Here is a 20,299-nt window from a genome sequence, read left to right on the forward strand (position 1 = left end):
TGTGTGTGTGTCTGCATAAACTTGAAAAGCTGAAAACAAGAGTGACAGAAGACTAAATAAATCAGAGTTTGATCTTTGCCTCTCCTCCAGTGTCTCATTTGAAGAAAACACAACCACAAACTGGAAAGGAATATTTTAATGATGAAAGTGTCACATTCCTCGTCGTCAGAAGATATGTTGAAATCGCTGTCGGACAAAGTGCAGACCCCTTTGGTTCCGGGTCGCAGGCAGTCTCCCTCGGTTCCGGGTCGCAGGCAGTGTCCCTCGGTTCCGGGTCGCAGGCAGTCTCCCTCGGTTCCGGACTAGACACTGTTGCCGGATACTCTAGCCTCTTGAGGATACCCTAGGATAGGGGGCGCCACAGCGCATTTTGAAAGAAAATCGTTCCCATTTTCAACGGCCTACTAATCAAACTCAGAAGCTAGGGCATGCATATACTTATTATATATGGATAGAAAACACCCTAAAGTTTCTAAAACTGTTTGAATGGTGTCTGTGAGTATAACAGAACTCAAATGGCAGTCAAAACCCCGAGACCGATTGAAACAGGAAGTGGAATTCAGAATTGTGGACTCGACTTCTCATCTTTCCCTATAAATCACACCGTTAACCATGGTTCAGTGAGCACTTCCTATTGCTTCCACTAGATGTCGCCAGTCTTTTCACAGTGGTTTGAGCCTTATACAGTCGAAACTCAGTGAATGAGACGCGTTGGAAATTGGTCACAGGGGATGGGCCATCACCATTATGACGCCGGCGGCCATGTCTACCCCCACCTTTGGAAACGGTTTTAAAGGCAATGAAATCATCCCCCTCGAATCTTATTGGCTCTCTTGGTGTTCCAGGCCCTGAAGATTAATGTTTTACAACGTTTGACATGTTTGAACGAACCTACAGGCGGGAGAATCTCATTTTATCCGGAACTTCAGCCCTGCGCTTGGAGAGAGCCCTAGGACGCGCTACCAACAGCAGGCTAATGGAACGTGAAGTATGGACTTTTTCGACCGAAAATACATCTGTTGTGGACCTGGGATGCTTTCTGATGAAGACAACTAAAGGTAGGCGATTATTGACAATATTATACAAGATGAGATGTGACATGCGATTGTTTCCAAGATGGCGCCGAGCTCTGTATATTAGCTCATTTTCTGAGTATCGCATCTCCTTTTATCGCAAAGTGTGATTACCCAGTAAAGTTAATTTAAAATCTGGTATGACAGGTGTTCTCGAGATATTCATCTATAAATGTTAGATTGACAATATAAATTTAAAAAATCGTTATCGGATAGTAATTTAGGGAATTGTAGCATTGTTTACCGGGACGCATTTGAGGGGAAATTATTTAGTCAACGTCAGACGCCGATGTAAAATGCTGTTTTTATATATAAATATGACCTTTATTGAACAAAAGAATGCATGCATTGTATAACATGATGTCCTAGGGGTGCCATCTGATGAAGTTTGTAAAAGGTTAGTGCTGCATTTAGCTGTTTTTTGATTATATGTGATGCAAGTGGTTGGTCGGAAAATGGCTATGAAGCTGCTTTTTACGATGGACTCATCTAACATAATCTAATGATTTGCTTTTCCTGTAAAACCTTTTTGAAATCGGACGACGTGGGTCGATTCAGGAGAGGTGTATCTCTAAAAAAAATATATATATATTTTATTTTTGTATTTTTAATTATGATTTTTTTTTAATGCTAATTGGCGATATGATTTTTCGCTGGATTTTGATCCCGCTGACGGGATGAGACGCTGGAGAGGCTAGACTGCACACTGGTGCCGGATACTCTGGACTGCACGCTGGTGCCGGATACTCTAGACTGCACACTGGTGCCGGATACTCTGGACTGCACGCTGGTGCCGGATACTCTGGACTGCACGCTGGTGCCGGATACTCCGGACTGCACGCTGGTGACGGGCTCTTGAGGCTGGAAGCACTGGAAGCCTGATGCGTGGTACTGGTACTGGATGTGCCAGTCTGGAGATACGCACCTCAGGGCTAGTGCGGGGAGCGGGAACAGGCCGAATAGGACTAGGCGGGCTCATGGGAAGCTTGGTCCGGGTTGCTGGTACTGGTCGTGCCGGACTGGAGGTACCCACTTCCGGGTTAGCATGAGAGGTGGGAACCGGAAAGACTGGGCAATGGAGGCGCACAGGTGGCCTTGACCGCACCACCTGCACAACCCGTCCTGGCTGGATGGAACTAGCAGCCCTGCACGAGCGGGGTGCTGGTACAGGGCGAACTGGGCTGTGCAGGGGCCTGATGGTTGCCGTACGTAGAGCGGGTGTAGGGTAGCCTGGTCCTAGGAGGCGTACCGGCGACCAGACGCGCTGCGCAGGCATCCTCCTACCAGGCTGGATGCCCACTCTAGCACGGCATCTGCGAGGGGCTGGAATGGCGCGCACCAGACTGTGCGTGCGTATGGGCGAGATAGTTCGCACCTCAGCGAAACACGGCACTCTCTACCTCATACGCTCCTCCATACTCTCACGGGTAGCTGGCTTATGGCTCTTCCTAGGCCTTGCCAAACTACCCGTGTGCCCCCCCAAAAAAAATCCTTAGGGGTGCCTATCCGGCTTCCTCGCCAGACGTGTCCCTCGGTAGCGTTCCTGGTCCACCCCGGCCTTCTTCCACGGGCCCTCTCCGGCCAGAATCTGTTCCCAAGTCCATCTCTCAGTATAGTCCATATATTCCTCGTGCCGCTCCTTTCTCCGCTGCTTGGTCCTGTTGTGGTGGGTAGTTCTGTCACATTCCTCTTCGTCAGAAGATATGTTGAAATCGCTGGCGGACAAAGTGGACCAATATGCGGTGGATTGCGTGCTCATCATCATCATTTATTTTAAATGTGACCACGAGGAAAAAACAATAAACAAAAACTCACGACAGGAACAGTGTAGCAGGCTAAACAAAAGCAGTGCTAACATACAACTACCCACAAGTGACAAACAAAACACATACCTACTTATAGGACTCCCAATCAGAGGCAACTAGAAACACCTGCCTCCAATTGAGAGTCTAGCAACCAAACCTGCACATAGAAAACTTAACCTAGAACCTACTCATACAAAAACATACACCACAAAACCCTGGAACACATAAATAACACACCCCTCTAAGCTATACACAAAAAAAAACACCATACAAAACAAACATACCTCTGCCACGCCCTGACCAAATAATACAAATAATCCGCTATACTGGTCAGGACGTGACAGAAAGGAATTAAACGCATATTACAAATACTAAGAAGCGTTGGACCAGTAACTGAAATGTCTCTGGTTCGAATCCCTGAGTCGACTAGGTGAAAAATATGGCGATGTACACTTGAGCAAGGCACATACCCGTAATTGCTCCTGTAAGTCGCTCTGGATAATCAGCTAAATTACTAAAATGTTAATGTATTAAATAAAACAAGTTGTGACCATACACAAAACTCTGCAGAATAGCCTTCCTAAACTTGCAGGCTAAAAAATAGATATGACAATGACAATAATGGAGTTTTCCTCATACAGATACATGCGGAAAGATTGTAATAAATAATACATGAGAGTATGAGGGACAATTGTATCCATCAGGCCTGAGTCGTTCATTAAACAATAGTCTTAACTCACTCACTTGTATTGGCAATGTATGAGTAGATCATATCAATCCAACAGTCAAAATGCATAGTACTATAAAATGGTAATGAAAATGTAATAAGGAAATCAAACAAAATATATGTGTAAGGTAACTAACTATAAAAAGCATCAAGCAAAAGCCATTCATACATGTATGGGACCAACCCACAGACATGACATATCAAATACATTATTCTAAGTCATATTACCAACATCAAAATATGAAAACAATAAACATTTTCTGACACTAAGGTTATAAGGTCTCAATGTATGTGGGTATGTCATTTGACCTGACAGACACTCTGATTGAAATAAACATTCTAATGAAACGGTGAACACAAATATCAACATAGCTACACAATTCCTGTCTAAAGGTGTGATATTTTTCACAATGTCACTAGTAGGTGGGGACTTGGGTACAGTTCCTTCCGCAAGAACTGCGGGTAACACTTCCTATGAATACCCTCTTCATAACGTGTTATAAGTGTATTTATGACACCTTATAATCTATGCATTATACATCATATTGCATGACATAGGCACTAATGGCTGCTAATACATGTCTATATATTCCTACAGCATTTTAAGCAGGCAGCATAATGCCTTTGATTATGAAGCTAAGTGGTATGACCTACATGAAATGCTCTTTAGGAAATTGCGTCAGAGGGCTATGCTGTAACGACTTCACCCAAATTACTAAATTACATTTGGTTTCCTTACCCTGTAAGCAGTCTATGGACAAGCTCAGACAGCAATCCATGCTTTGGTTTTGTTTACCTGACCACTGTCTTCAAATGCTAACTTTTTAGATCAAATCCAATGTCAGGTAATGTGAAGCCAATATCCCCTTTCTTGCATTGTTTTCATGCTTCATGTCCAAATCTCTTAAAATAACTGAGTTGTGGTACACAATCAAATGTTGACACTTTAGGATGATTTGTGAAAAATGCTTTTAACAGGGTTATTGAGTTGGATTTGTGCCACAAATGCTAAAATGCATTTCCCTAACCAAGTACATAACACAAAACCAAAGCATGGTTTGCTTTCTTATCTTGTCCATAGATTGCTTACAGGGTAACAACAACAACATGTAGTTTTGTAATTTGGGTGAACTATCCCTTTATGCGCGCAAGACAGAGTTACATAGGTGTAAGAGGGTGTGCAGTGAAATTAGAATATGGCCAATCATTTAATGAGCACAGAATGTATAATATAACGATCCTAATGTGCTTTTCAAATATGGCATCTGGTGATAATGCTTTATGCAGTTATAGATGTCCATGAGCAGTTATTAGCACCTATGTTGTGCATCCTGATGCATTATGAATAGAAGGTGTTATTAATGCTCCTATAACGCATTATAAAGAGAACATCCATATGAAGTGTTACCTGTTTAAAACCTGTTGGGGCTCGGGGGCAGTATTGAGACATTTTGAAAAAAATATGTGCCCATTTTTAACTGCCTCCTACACCAACTCAGAAGCTAGGATATGCATATTATTAACACATTCGGATAGAAAACACTCTGAATTTTCTAAAACAGTTTGAATGGTGTCTGTAAGTATAACAAAACTCATATTGCAGGCAAAAACCTGTGAAAAATAGATCCCAAAAAATGTGAATTTTGTGACTGTACTATTTAGTGTCATTGTTTTATAGATACCATAGTGAGAAAGGATTCATTTCGCAACACCTACGGCTTCCACTAGATGTCAACGATCTTTATAAAGTTGTTTGAAGCGTCTATGATAAACAGAGAGCAAATTAGAATCCAAGGAAGTTGACATGTCATCACTTCATTTTTTTGCGCCTGCGCATAAATCTGAGAAACGTGAGTTTGTCATCATTTTTTATCTAGACATAGGATAGGTTGTGTGAAAATATTACTGATGTTTAACGTTAAAAATGGACCAAAAGATTAATGCTAAACAACATTTGACATGTTTGAACGAACATAAATAGATTATTTACTAGTTTTTTTTAGCTTTTCGGCGTGATTTTACCAGCCCCACACCACGTTTTGTGGGAGCATAATGAACGCTAAGTACTTGGTGTTATTTGGACATAAATTATGAACTTTGTCAAAAGAAACCACATTTGTTCCGGACCTGGAATGCCTTCCGGACCTGGGATCCTGCCTTCTGATGGAGATAATCAAAGGTAAGGGGGTATTTACAATGTTATTATCGATTTTAGATGATGCTAACTGTATAGCATAGCCTGTTGTTCTTAGCATAGCACCCCGTTTATTGCAAAATGTGATTTCCCAGTAAAGTTATTTTGAGATCTGGCCATTCGGTAGCAATTACGAGATGATAATATATTATTCTTTGAATGACAATATTATAATTTACCAATGTTTTCGAATAGTAATTTTGTTATGTTCACCGGAAGCATTTCAGAGAAGAAAAAAATCTGAATTTCACGCTACTGTAAAATGCTGTTTTTGGATATAAATATGAACTTGATGGAACAAAAAATGCATGTATTGTATAACATAATGTCCTAGGAGTGTCATCTGATGGAGATTGACAAAAGTTAGTGCATAATTCAAGCTGGTTTCTGCTTTTGGTGACGCCTGACCTTGAATTGAAAATGGATGTTTGTACTTTTGTGGCTATGTACTGTCCTAACATAATCTAACTTTATGCTTTTGCCGTAAAGCCTCTTTGAAAATCAAACAATGTGGTTAGATTAAGGAGATGTTTATCATTTAAATTGTGTAAAATAGTTGATTGTTTGAGAAATTGAAATTATTAGATTTTTGATGTTTTGAATTTCCAGCCTTGTTAGCAATCCCGGCTCGGGGTTCATTGCTAACCTGTAGCCCCAACAGGTTAAACTGACCAATCATGATTTCCTATGAAAACGGTGGCTTAAATAAAGTCTGATGTAGTATCTTCTAGAGCAGGGGTACTCAACTCTTACCCTACGAGGTCTGGAGCCTGCTGGTTTTCTGTAATACCTCATAATTAATTGCACACACCTGGTGTCACAGGTCTAAATCAGTCCCTGATTAGAGGGGAAGAATGACAAAATGCAGTGGAACTTGTTTTGAGGTCCAGAGTTGAGTTTGAGGGCTCTAGTCTCTAAAGGAAAATGGAACATGAACTTTCTTTACTGAAAGTAGGATTACAGGTGTCGGTTTAAGTTAAATGTCTGTGAACATTTTTGCTGAAGTTGGGACAAATTATGCAAGTTATTTTAACACTAACATGCTGTAACTCTCAATTCAGAAATAATGAATAATTTCTTCAGTAAAATAGAGCTTTTTAGACCGGGCCCTGTGATAATGATGTCTCTTCTACACTACATGACCAAAAGTATGTGGACACCTGCTCGTTGAACGTCTCAATCCAAAATCATGGGCATTATTATGGAGTTGGTCCCCCCTTTGCTGCTATAACAGCCTCCACTCTTCTGGGAAGGCTTTCCACTAAATGTTGGAACATTGCTGCGGGGACTTGCTTCCATTCAGCCACAAGAGCATTAGAGAGGTCGGGCACTGATGTTGGGTGATTAGGCCTGGCTCGCAGTCAGCGTTCCAAAGGTATTTGATGGGGTTGAGGTCAGGGCTCTGTGCAGGCCAGTCAAGTTCTTCCACACCGATCTCGACAAATCATTTCTGTATGGACCTCGCTTTGTGCACAGGGGCATTGTCATGCTGAAACAGGAAAGGGCCTCCCCAAACTGTTGCCACAAAGTTGGAAGCACAGAATAATCTAGAATATCATTGTATGCTGTAGCGTTAAGATTTCCCTTCACTGGAACTAAGGGGCCTAGCCAGAACCATGAAAAACAGCCCCATACCATTATTGCTTCTCCCAAAAACTTTACAGTTGGCACTATGCATTGGGGCAGGTACCATTTTTCTGGCATCCGCCAAACCTAGAGGACAGACAATTTTCAGCACATGGGCGGCCCTGTTCTGTGAGCTTGTGTGGCCTACCACATCGCGGCTGAGCCATTGTTGCTCCACAATAACAGCACTTACAGTTGACCCTTGGCAGCTCTAGCAGGGCAGAAATTCTATGAACTGACTTGTTGGAAAGGTAGCATCCTATGACGGTACCACATTGAAAGTCACTGAGCTCTTCAGTAAGGCCATTGTACTGCCAATGTTTGTCTATTGAGATTGCATGGCGGTGTACTCTTTTTTATACACCTGTCAGCTGCGGGTGTGGCTGAAATAGCCGAAACCATTCATTTGAAGGGGTGTCCACATACTTTTGTGTATACATAGTGTAAATAACGCCTAGTTTAGCTATTTGACATGTCCACAAGACATTGAGACCTCATGATCTTGGAAATGTCTATACTAAAGAGGTTTATGTTTTATGCATCTTCTCATGTGTATGTAATTTATATTTGCTTGTATGTATAGTATACAATACTAGCGTAAGTATGATCTTGCTATCCTTTCATATCATTATAATGTTGTATAGCTAATATGTGACATGCTGTATCATAATCAGTCATAAGTCACACTCATTTTCAGATAACAATAATTTTGTAATTTTAGTTATCTACAAGTAATGGGCTGTTTTGGAATTTCAACTGATTTCACTTAAACACGTTTCCTAACCTATCCAGATTACACCTGTCACATAGAGAATGAAATTAATAAACTGTTGAGCTTTCTGAAAAGCATTGTGCAGTAAAACACACTGCTCAGAATGTGTCTTGGGGTTGACATGACTGATTATGATGAAGCTAGTCACATATGTGTATCTTATAATAAGTACTGGATATCATATATTACTGTATCTTATAATATCTTATTAGATTTTCTTTTGTTATACAAACGTCCACCGCTTGTTACAGTTCTCCTCTTCTTGACTCCATGTCATTATGTCCTTTGTCCTTGGGAAAAACACAAGAGTTACTAATATGCTGGAGCTAAAAGTCAACCAGTCCCATCATTTTACATACCAAGCCAAACAGTTCACCAGTTGTCAGAGGACATAAACAGTACTTACTATTAACTCAGGAGGTTTGGTGACTTGGTCCTTGTCAAAGGCCTGTTGGTCCAATAGAGCAGTGGTCTCCTCTGCAGCTCTGTTAGACATGGGAGGTCCTCCATTCATCTGAGGAGGTCCTGGACTCTGTGCACCAGGAGTCACTTCCTTAGTCTCATTGTTAACCCTGTGGGAGAAATAAAACATCAACATTCATGATTCACCATAATACTGCCACCTATAGAGATTGAAATAATCAACAGCTGATTGAAATAATCAACTCATAATTAAGCTTTGATTATTTGAAACAGCTGTGTAGTGCTAGGGCAAAAAACAAAACTTGGGGCCCCCAGGACCGAGTTTGGGAAACACTGGGCTAACATGAACCCTGGGAAGATGGGGTTGGTGACATTATTACCCAATGAGTTGTGGATGTATCAATATGTAATCAAGTTTACCTGACATCAGGGTGTCCATTCACTAGAGGGGGTTCAGCATGTGTCTTCTGACAGGATTCAGGGTCTGTTCCCCCACTGTCTGCTGACTTCCTGTCCTGCACTTCTAGAACGCCTTCCTCTCCTGGGCTTCTAAGGGTGATTATTACATGGGTAAGAATTGAAGGATCTGTTGGAGAGGGGTACACATGGTCGACATGTTCATGACCTAAATGACAAAGGAGTAAGTCACCTGCAGAGGAGGGGTGAAGTCTCACCAGCACCCTGACCTGGAGCCCCATCAGTCAGGTGTGATTCGCTGTGGAGTAAGATACAGACTGGATCAGGAAACATGACCTCAATCAGTTATTTAACCTCCTCTACCATCCCATACAACTTTACACACAGACAAATTGTCACGTCCTGATCCTAGTAAGATGTCATTTTCTATAGTGGAGTAGGTCAGGGGGTGTTTTGTGTTTTTCTATGTTTTCTATTTCTACGTTTAAGTTCTAGTTTTTCTATTTCTATGTTGGGGTTGTTTGGTTGATCTCCAATTGGAGGCAGCTGGTCCTCGTTACCTCTGATTGGAGATCATATTTAAGTAGGGGTTTTTCTTCCTGGGTTTTTGTGGGTTATTATATTTTGAGTAGTGTTTGTTTCTCTCTGCGTCACAGTTTGTTGTTTTGTAAATTCAGTTATTTATGTTTTGCAAAGTTTCACGGATTTAATAAAATGTGGAACTACAACCACGCTGCACTTTGGTCTGCTCCTTTTGACAGCCGTGACACAAACACACATTCTCACCTTCTATAGGGCACGCGTCCATTGCTCTGAGGTTGACCCAGAAGCTGTGGGTCATCAGTCTGGCTGTTAACCCTGTGGGAGCAATAACAGGGCTATCATCAGGATTAAAACTCTTGATCCAGCACAAACAACACTGTCCTCCATAGAGGCAGAGACTAACATGATACATGGGATCAATTCTGAAGAGATAAATGAGATTTCATTCAACAGATAATGAAGATTTACTTAAGGAGTCCTCATGTGGAGAATTTACCTGACAACCTTGGGTACATTCAGTGGAGGGGAATCAGCATGTGTCTTCTGACAGGTTTCAGTGTCTGCTCTGTCATTGTCTGACGGTTTTCCATCCTCCATTCCTAGAACGCCTTCCTCTCCTTGGTCGCTAAAGGGGAGATTATTACATTGATAAGGATTTAAGGATCTCGATTGGGAAGGATACAAATGTTCTCCATATCCATAGCCTACATTACAGAGGACTGACAGGTGATTAGTCATGTGGTACAGTTTACCTGGCATCTCCATTCAGCAGAGGGGTGTCAGTGCCTGTCTCTTCATTGTCCATGGGCTGCCTGTTCTCCTCTCCTGGCTCACCTCCTTGGTCACTAAAAGTGAGATCATGATGACCATGACTGAAAGGATAAGCAAGGCAAACTGATCCAGGACAGAGTAGAGTATAAAGATGTAATAGAGGTATTTTAACTAACCTGGGAACAACCACAGCCTCAACAGTCTCACCGTCATCAGGCTTTCTGATGTCTCTGTGATAAAACATGTACCAAAGGTTCAGTCAGATACCCACAGGTACAACTGGAATCATCTACGGTACATTACACCACAGTCAAAAATACACCAGTTGCCCTTCTGGCTTGAATATGTTATGTCTTGCCTGGGCAGGGCTCAAAAGGCAGGGTCTTTGCTGAAAGTTGTTGCTTGCCAATAGACATTACTGGTATTTAGAAATGCCATGCGGATCTATTGAGTAATTCTTCCTTCACCTTCTATAGCAGGGCTTTCCAACCCTGTTCCTGGAGAGCTACCCTCCTGTAGGTTCTGTCTCCAACCCTGTTCCTGGAGAGCTACCCTCCTGTAGGTTCTATCTCCAATCCCAGTTGTAACTAACCTGATGCAGCTTTCAGGGATGGGCAACTTTGATGGGGGCCACAAAAATCCGAACTCATTATCAGGGTCTGCAGTGACGATGATTACTACAAGCTTAGGTAGCTGGTTAAATAAATTTACCAATCTGAAAAATGGTTAGCTGACATAGGGTAATTGAGTGATTGTCAGTGACTAACATGACAAGAGGAAAACTGCTAATATACAACCAAATTTCAAAATTGCACCTTGTGTATTCCACTATTCTAGATCTCACCAGTAAAAAAGGGGTCTGTGGACCGCCAGTTGCCCATCCCTGAGCTAATTATTAGAATCAGATGTGCTACAGTAGATTCATGTTGAAGGGAAATCCTACAGGACAGTAGCTCTCCGGGAACAGGGTTGGAGAGCCCTGTTATATAGAGACAGAAACTAATATGACCCATAGCAACAGCTGAAGATAAGAGAGACTATCATTCTGTGGTTGATTACAGATCAATAAAGTGATGTGGAAAAGTTTACCTGGAATCACGTTGCTCATTCTGCATCAGAGGAAAGGGGTTTGGTTCTGGATTGCCCTGACCCTCTTCCACATCTCTGTGGCCTTGGTGGCTAAAGATGAGATTATTACATTAATAACAAATTAAGGATAATGTTTGATAAACAACAGTAACTTGACAAAATGGCCAACAAGTCTATAGTTTGTAAGTGGCCTGCAAGTTCCAGGTTGTTCTCATCCTGTTTGTGACCTGCTAGGACCCCATTGGTCTGACTTTACACCCTAGTAGTAAGACAGAGAGAACTAGTCTCATAACTAACATACACCCTCTGCAACAATTCTAATTGACTTAAAGAGCTCCCTTCACAAACACAAAAACAATTATATAGGATACTCACCACTGTTTGTCTCTCCAAGGTTTAAACACACAGAGCAGAACAGCAATGACTGGCACTACAGCAACAACAATACCAACTGAAAAACAGAATGTAGTCATCAGATGATGACATGTTCACACAAAAGAAAAGGTTTTAAAATAACCTTCTAACAGTAGTTGATCTTGGTAGCACCATTTTGAGGTCAGATTTAATTGTTATTTTCTCATACAGAGGAAGCTGTGGTGATAGATTTGCTTAAACACTCACCAATGATTTTCCAGATCAAATCAGTGTCACCACGGTTTGAATCCGGATTGTCTCCATCTATAATGGACGATTAGAGAGAATAAAGTCATTTCCATGACATAATCAATCGAAATACTGTGCAACACAGAATAATGTGTTATGCAGTCTTTTCCTTAGTTTAATTTCCAGGCAGGCGTTCAGAAAATAAAACATAAAAAAACAAATTCTCAAGGGATTGACATTGGTCTCTCAAGGCGCTTGTCATTGGCATGTTTCCATTCAATACGATTGCATTTAATGTTATCTTTCACGTAAATACACACCCCGTCTGCCCTCTCACCTGTATCTCCTGACTATGGGGTATCCAGGGAGATTAAAGGCAGAAATAGGAGAACATTTCTTTAGCCATGTCTCAGAGAAAAATATTAAATTAAGATTAGAGTCAGTCAATAAATGTTCCATCTATTCCCTCTTAGAAATAATGCTAGGAATATTTAGATGACTTAATATTGTCTTTCTGTAGGCTTGGCACGAGGGTCCCAAAACATTGATTAACGGTTCAAAAAAGGTTCACGGTACGATGTTTTCTAATCCCTGGGTTAAGGGAACTGAGTTTCTGTCTTGAAGGCGGGTTTTGTTTGTGACATGTATCAAGAGTTTGAACTAAGGTGAGATTATCTGCAGATTGCACATTCTCTTGAAAAGCCATGTCAGTGACAGAGGTTATACTCACATACACAGAATGTCCTTCTCTGAAACCGGTAATATAAACTACTCACACCTAGATGATTTCATTCATTCATGTTTCACCTTTCATCAATGATTTTTGTCTGGATGGCTCATTACGGGGACTTTTCTCCACTTCTCCCTGAATTACATCCTCCATATCAGCCTTCTTTTCTGCAGGTGTCCTACCTCCAGTCTGATGAGGAGCTTGGTACTCTGGGCCACTTGGGTGTTTGTTGGTTCCGGATTGTTTTAATGAAGGCCAACATTGATGTTTGGCTGCCTTCTTTTGTATTCCCCAGAGAGTTGCACTGTCTTCAGGGACCCTTATTATCCTCCGTTTTGTTTTATTTGGTTCCGATTGCTGTTTCTGCCTGGCCAGTTCCCCTCTCTACACTGAGATTCTCTGCATCTGACCCTATTACAGGGGCATTCTCCTGCCGTTCTCCTGCCGTTCTCCTGGCATTCGCCAAACCCAGTTTTATCCGTCAGACTGCAAGATGGTGAAGCATGATTCTTCACTCCAGAGAGCACATTTCCACTGCCTCAGAGTCCAATGGCGGCGAACTTTACACCATTCCAGCCAACGCTTGACATTGTGCATGGTGATCTTTGGCTCGGCCATTGGAAACCAATTTCATGAAGCTCCCGACGAAGAGTTCTTGTGCTGACGTTGCTTCCAGAGGAAGTTTGGAACTCAGTAGCAGTGGTGGAAAAAGTACTCAATTGTCATACTTGATTAAAAGTAAAAGATACCTTACTAGAAAATGACTCAAGTAAAAGTGACAGTCACCCAGTAAAATACTACTTGAGTAAAAGTCTAAAAGTATTTGGTTTTAAATAGATATATTTGGTTTAAAAAGTATCAAAAGTAAATGGAATTGCTGAAACGTCCTTAAGTATCAAAAGTATAAGTACAAGAATAAACCATTTCAAATTCCTTATATTAAGCAAACCAGATGGTACAATTATTATTTTTAAAAAAATGTACGGATAGCCATGGCCACACTCCAACACTCAGACATAATTCACAAATGAAGTATTTGTGTTTAATGAGTCCCCAAGATCAGAGGCAGTAGGGATGACCAGGGATGTTCTCTTGATAAGTGTGTGAATTGGACCATTTTCCTGTCAAAATGTAACAAGTACTTTTGGGTGTCAGGGAAAATGTATGGAGTAAAAAGTACATTAATTTCTTTAGGAATGTAGTGAAGTAAAAGTTGGCAAAAATATAAATAGTGAAGTAAAGTACAGATTCCCCAAAAACGTTAAAGTATCTTTACTTAAGTGCTTTACACTGCTCAATAGTGAGTGTTGCAACCGAGGACAGACGATTTTTAGGCGCTTTGCGCTTCAGCACTCGGCCGTCCCGTTCTGTGAGCTTCACAATAACAGCACTTACACTTGTGACGACCCTCCCACTCTGTCTGCCAAATTCTTTTTCCTAATTAGGATGTCGGTGGGCAGAGCCGGGAGGGTCGTCAGTGAAATGGGACACACCTGGACCCGGGTGTGTCCCGGGATATATACACCCTTTCCCCATTCATTGAGGAGACTCTCTCCATGCAGACACATTGTTTGAGTTTGGTTGTGCCATTTTTGTGGCCAGTTTGTTTGCTTTGGCATCTTTCAACACATCTATACACACAACCACTCACTTACACTACTGACTACACATACACCATTATTAATTGTATATAGGTTACCTCAGTTAATAAATCTATTTTTGTTATTCCTTATCTCCATGTTGTTTCTCTTTTTGTTACGGGCTTTGAGCCGGTTCCTGACACAGTTGACCGAGGTAGCTCTAGCAGGGCAGAAATGTGATGAACTGACTTGTTGGAAAGGTGGCATCCTATGACTGTGCTGCATTGAAATTCACTGAGCTCTTCAGTAAGGCCATTGTACTGACAATGTTTGTCTATGGAGATTGGATGGCTGTGTGCTCAATTTTACACACCTGTCAGAAACGGGTGTGACTGAAATAGCCCAATCCAGTAATTTGAAGGGGTGTCCACATACTTTTGTATATATACTGTATTTGCTGGATTCTGTGTTCTCCGGAAGTTTAATATTTTTAGTTGGGCTGAATTCTAGACAAAAAGAGTTGTCAAAACATAACAAAACAAATGGATATATCTTTCCGGACCATACAGGCCCATAAATCCAGAAAATAAAAGAAATCCAGAAAATAAAATCTTAGCAAAACATACAGGCCTATGGGCTATAGGCTAAATGATGCATGTGACTACCATGTTAAAAAGTCACAAAAGAATGCATGCGCTGTTTCTTTCCTTATAGACTGCACACGCTGAGCATCATTCACAAGGGATAATGTTCTCACCCATCAGACTATTCTCAATTTAATCTTGTCTTTACATATACTAAATAATATATGTGTTAAATTAGTTTTAATTTAGAATAGGCCATTATCTTGCCTCTGTCGGAACAGGGGCAGGGGGAAAAAAGACTATGCACTTGAATAGCAAATGGAGGACACCTTTCCAGCGGTTCATTTTCAGCCCAGCCAGGTAGGTTACTCCGGTTGTAAAGCGAAGCAATGTGCTTAATATGAGCAAAGTTGAGAAATAAATATAGTAGGCCTAGCCTGTAGAAAGCTGATGGGATCCTCCTCTTTTTAATATAGGCCATCAAAACTGTTTTCTCATGCAAATACATAGCATAGCCTATAGAAAAATGTTGTGCAACATGGGCTTATAGGAACACATGTTTTATTCCATGTATCAACCAGTTATGAGTTGATGCTGCATCAACCAGTTATGAGGAGCTGGCTCTCACTGCGCAACAGGTGATCCTATTCCACTCAAACTCTGAATGCCAGGGTTCTGTCAGAGTGATTAGAGGGAACACACCATTAGCAACTGTCCGTTAGTAAGTTTGGTAGGCTACTAATGACCATCAGCGGCATCAGAGGGCAGTTTTGGAGAAGTCCAGTTACCGTGAATCTACAGTCAAGTGGAATTTGACTGCAACAATCACTTGTCAGAGATGCAATAATATTTTAAATGGTTGAACACAGTTTTGCCCATTGACAATGACTATGATATTGTTTCATGTTTTTAAGCTTAATAAGAGAGTGTTACTGTACCACACAATGATCACGTGGACTCACTCACCTGGGAAGAGAAAGAGAAAATAAAATGAAAGACCTAGTTAATGACATTTATAACAGAGAATCATTTGATGACAACCCAACAGAGTGCCAGTGGAAACAACAGCTCTCCTTCAATATGCTCTGCTCTGTTGTTACAGAGGAACACTCACCTGCAGTTGTATTCTTTCAAAATGTTGGGGTCACTTAGATATGTCCTTGTTTTTGAAAGAAAAGCACATTTTTTTGTCCATTTAAAATAACATCAAATTGATCAGAAATACAGTGTAGACATTGCTAATGTTGTAAATGACTATTGTAGCTGGAAGTGACACATTTTTATGGAATATCTACATAGGCATATACAGAGGCCCATTATCAGCAACCATCACTCCTGTGTTCCAATGGCACGTTGGGTTAGCTAATCCAAGTTTATCATTTTGAAAAGCTATTTGATCATTAGAAAACCCTTTTGCAATTTTTTTATAGTACCGTAATTTCCGGACTATAAGCCGCAACTTTTTTCCCACGCTTTGAACATCGCGGCTTAAACAATGACGCAGCTAATATATGGATTTTTTTCCCAAAAAAACACATTCTGTGACGTGCTCAGTTTTTTGGCGGCATGAAGCTTTCATTAGACCAATGAAATTGCCGAACGGGTTAAGGTCAAACAACTTTTTTGTTTACTGTTTAGATTAAATCGAGCGCTCAAACTTCCCATCATTCTGATTACGGTAGTCATTTTGTCACCCTCATCATGGCAAAGACACGGAGAAATGCATATGATGCAGCTTTCAAGTTGAAGGCGATTGATCTGGCTGTTGGAAAAGGAAATAGAGCTGCTGCACGGGAGCTTGGTCTTAATGAGTCGATGATAAGACGTTGGAAACAGCAGCGTGAGGAATTGACTCAGTGCAAAAAGACAACTAAAGCTTACTGCAAATGTTTTATTTTTTGTTACAAGCCGTGTTTCGTTAAAGCCTATTTATTTTTGTTACAAGCCGTGTTTCGTTAAAGCCTATTTATTTTTTGTTACAAGCCGTGTTTCGTTAAAGCCTATTTATTTTTGTTACAAGCTGTGTTTCGTTAAAGCCTGTGTAAAGTTAATTTGTTTCAATGTACCGGTAGGCACCTGCGGCTTATAGACGTGTGCGGCTTATTTATGTTCAAAATATATATATTTTTTAATTTAGTGGGTGTGGCTTATATTCAGGTGCGCTGAATAGTCCGGAAATTACGGTAGTAATAAAACTGGCATTCTTTAGTCTAGTTGAGTATCTGGAGCATCAGCACGATTACAGGCTCAAAATGGCCAGAAACAAATAACTTTCTTCTGAAACTTGTCAGTCTATTCTTGATCTGAGAAATGAAGGCTATTCCATGTGAGAAATTGCCAAGAAACTGAAGATCTCGTACAACGCTGTGTACTACTCCCTTCACAGAACAGCGCAAACTGGCTCTAAACAGAATACAAAGAGGAGTGGGAGGCCCCGGTGCTGAGCAAGAGGACAAGTACATTAGTGTCTAGTTTGAGAAACAGATGCCTCACAAGTCCTCAACTGGCAGCTTCATTAAATAGTACCCGCAAAACACCAGTCCCAACGTCAACAGTGAAGAGGCGACTCCGGGATGCTGGCCTTCTAGACAGGGTTCCTCTGTCCAGTATCTGTGTTCTTTTGCCCATCTTGATCTTTATTTTTATTGGCCAGTCTGAGATATGGCTTTTTCTTTGCAACTCTGCCTAGAAGGCCAGCTGTTTCCAGCTACAATTGTAATTTACAACATTAACAATGTCTATACTGTATTTCTGATCAATTTGATGTTTTTTTAATGGAGAAAAAAAATTGCTTTTCTTTCAAAAACAAGGACATTTCTAAGTGACCCCAAACATACGAGAAAAAAACTATTAAACAAGGAGGCTCCTCAAACTTGAAAAGCAATATACACATCTCACCTGATGCACCAAACACAACGAAATGGGTCAAATGCTCCTGAAATATGATAACATCAATATCAAATTATTAACATGCAACTGGAATGTTTGGTCTGGTATTGTACTTTACAAGGTAACTATCTGTACATTGCCTAAACTGCAGTGATAAATAGCCATACTCACAGTCACATTGCTTATGGCAGTGTGGTCTACGTTGACACACTCCAGGAGGCTGATACAGGAGTAGCTGACATCAATCACATTGGGTGCATGTGTAGTGTTTTTGTGTTGGCAAAGTTCAGCAAGCCACATAGACGTCTGTGGAAGAAAAAATACAAAATACAAAAAAGTTAGACATCTACCACTCAAAAACAATATGCTACATGTTTGAATACATTTGTCATTAAACTGTATCTACTGTCTATATTTTTTATTTATTTAACAATGCAAGTCAGTTAAGAACACATTCTTTTTTACAATGACAGCCTACCGGGGAACAGTGGTTAACTGCCTTGTTCAGGGGCAGAACAACAGATTTTTATCTTGTCAGCTTGGGGATTCAATCCAGCAACCTTTAGGTTACTGGCACAACGCACTAACCACTAGGCTACCTGCCTCCCCTGAAGTGTGAAAGACAGTCATATTTCTGATTCTACAGTAGTCTGATAGTGAAGCCTGTGAATCATATTGAATCCCCAGTTTGAAAGTAGTACATCATCTGTAGTTGTAGTCACGAGAGTTTTGTGAGATACAATAAACAGATATCTTACCTTATTGGAATCCACTGATTGCCACTCCACACATTTAGGTTTTTCCTTGTCCTTTACACAGTATTTGTAAGCATTTCCAGTTCGGAGGCTTGCACAACTAACATTCTTGGTTTCTTCTCCACCCCAACAGCCTGCAGAAAAAAGGAGGAAGAGGTAATGTATGTTGAAAAACAATTACCACAGCCTTCTACAGCACATATCTTTATTTACTGCTGTTGAAGAGATACAAATGTCCAGAAGAAGCAGCCTGCTTTATAAAGACAATAGCATATGATCATGTTTGCATCACTATTTGTAGCCATATATTAAGATATGACTCTGGTTGTAGGTATCACCTGCTGTGTATGGGGGGGGGGCTAGGAGTAGATCTGAAACGTATGACACACACCAGATGTGTTTTGAATAGATAAAAACAGTTTAAATTGACAGACCCTGATAACATTAACATGTAGTGATATAGTTTATAGGAGTGCAGGAGAGACATCTCACAACCAAAGAAATACTGTAACAGTGCTGGTACTGTAGCCAACGCCCAAAACTTGCTTTACTGTCAACGCCATTTTGGAGAAAAACTAGTTGAGGGAGAATTTATATTTTGCAATCTCTCTTTCCTGAGAATTGTAACTTTTTCAAGAGAACGGCAAATAGCTGAGAGATAAGCAAACACTCAAGACATCGAAAAAGCTAAACCAACTACACTACTGTAAATATGTGTCAGGAATTGGGGAGACTAAGACATGAAATGTCAGCTTCACCCAGAAAAAATACAAATTTAAAACACAATCTTCTTACCTTGAATTAACAGGATTGTCAATAATAAACCAAACAGATAAGAAATAGACATGGTGGGCCCTTATTACAAACAACTGTGTGCTGCGTGTTGAGTTCCAGTTCCAGGGGATACCTCGTCAGTTGTACAACTGATGCCTTCAACTGAAATGTGTATTCCGCATTTAACCCAACCCCTCTGAATCAGAGAGGTGGGGGGGGGCTGCCTTAATCGACATCCACATCTTCCGCGCCCGGGGAACAGTGGGTTAACTGCCTTGCTCAGGGGCAGAATGACAGATTTTTACCTTGTCAGCTCGGGGATTTGATCCAGCAACCTTTCGGTTACTGGCCCAACGCTCCACTAGGCTACCTGCTGCCCCATTTACCTCATGTTAGATAACTTTACCTCATGGTAGATAACTTTACCTCATGTTAGATCACTTTACCGCATGTTAGATCACTTTACCTCATGGTAGATAACTGTTCAAATGATTCAGCGGGTAAAGTGATCACTAGTAGTTAGCGTTTTTAAAATGTTTATAAAGATGGTGAACACTCTAGGTTGACTGTGACATCTGACCCTCAGTGAGTGGAGGGTGTGAAGGGAATATCATTATTACAATCACCTGGTACATTTCAGAGTGGGAGGAAATAGGAAAACATCAGAAACTCATCATCCATACCATACTGTACCATACATACCGTACCATACCATAATTGGCTCCTGTATGTTACTGGTGAACACATCAGACATCCCACAAAGACAGACATACAGTCTGTGTACATGATCACATGAGTAGCTACTGTAGAAACCAGTAGCATTAGCGTGGCACGTGTGTGTGTGTCTGCATAAACTTGAAAAACTGAAAACGAGTGACAGAAGACTAAATAAATCAGTTTGATCTTTCCCTCTCCACCAGTGTCTCATTTGAAGAAAACACGAC

At 40.9% G+C, this 20,299-nt stretch overlaps 1 protein-coding gene across 1 annotated transcript; it reads right to left on the reverse strand.

Moving 5' to 3' along the window:
- Positions 1-121: 121 nt before the first annotated feature.
- LOC106606852 (uncharacterized) lies at positions 122-19,527 on the reverse strand. The gene is made up of 16 exons (XM_045720072.1): positions 19,377-19,527; positions 18,585-18,715; positions 17,998-18,132; positions 17,836-17,872; positions 12,062-12,118; positions 11,816-11,891; positions 11,441-11,530; positions 10,528-10,581; positions 10,333-10,425; positions 10,077-10,205; positions 9,824-9,895; positions 9,270-9,335; positions 9,041-9,169; positions 8,604-8,769; positions 8,387-8,487; positions 122-343 (listed from the first exon to the last, which is right to left on the reverse strand). Exons 1-15 carry the CDS (start codon positions 19,426-19,428, stop codon positions 8,443-8,445), a joined length of 1,332 nt encoding a protein of 443 aa, XP_045576028.1. The 5' UTR covers positions 19,429-19,527; the 3' UTR covers positions 122-343; positions 8,387-8,442.
- Between the last annotated feature and the right edge of the window lie 772 nt (positions 19,528-20,299).

Source organism: Salmo salar, chromosome ssa06 (assembly GCF_905237065.1).
Source record: "Salmo salar chromosome ssa06, Ssal_v3.1, whole genome shotgun sequence".
Classification (NCBI taxonomy): Eukaryota; Metazoa; Chordata; class Actinopteri; order Salmoniformes; family Salmonidae; genus Salmo; species Salmo salar.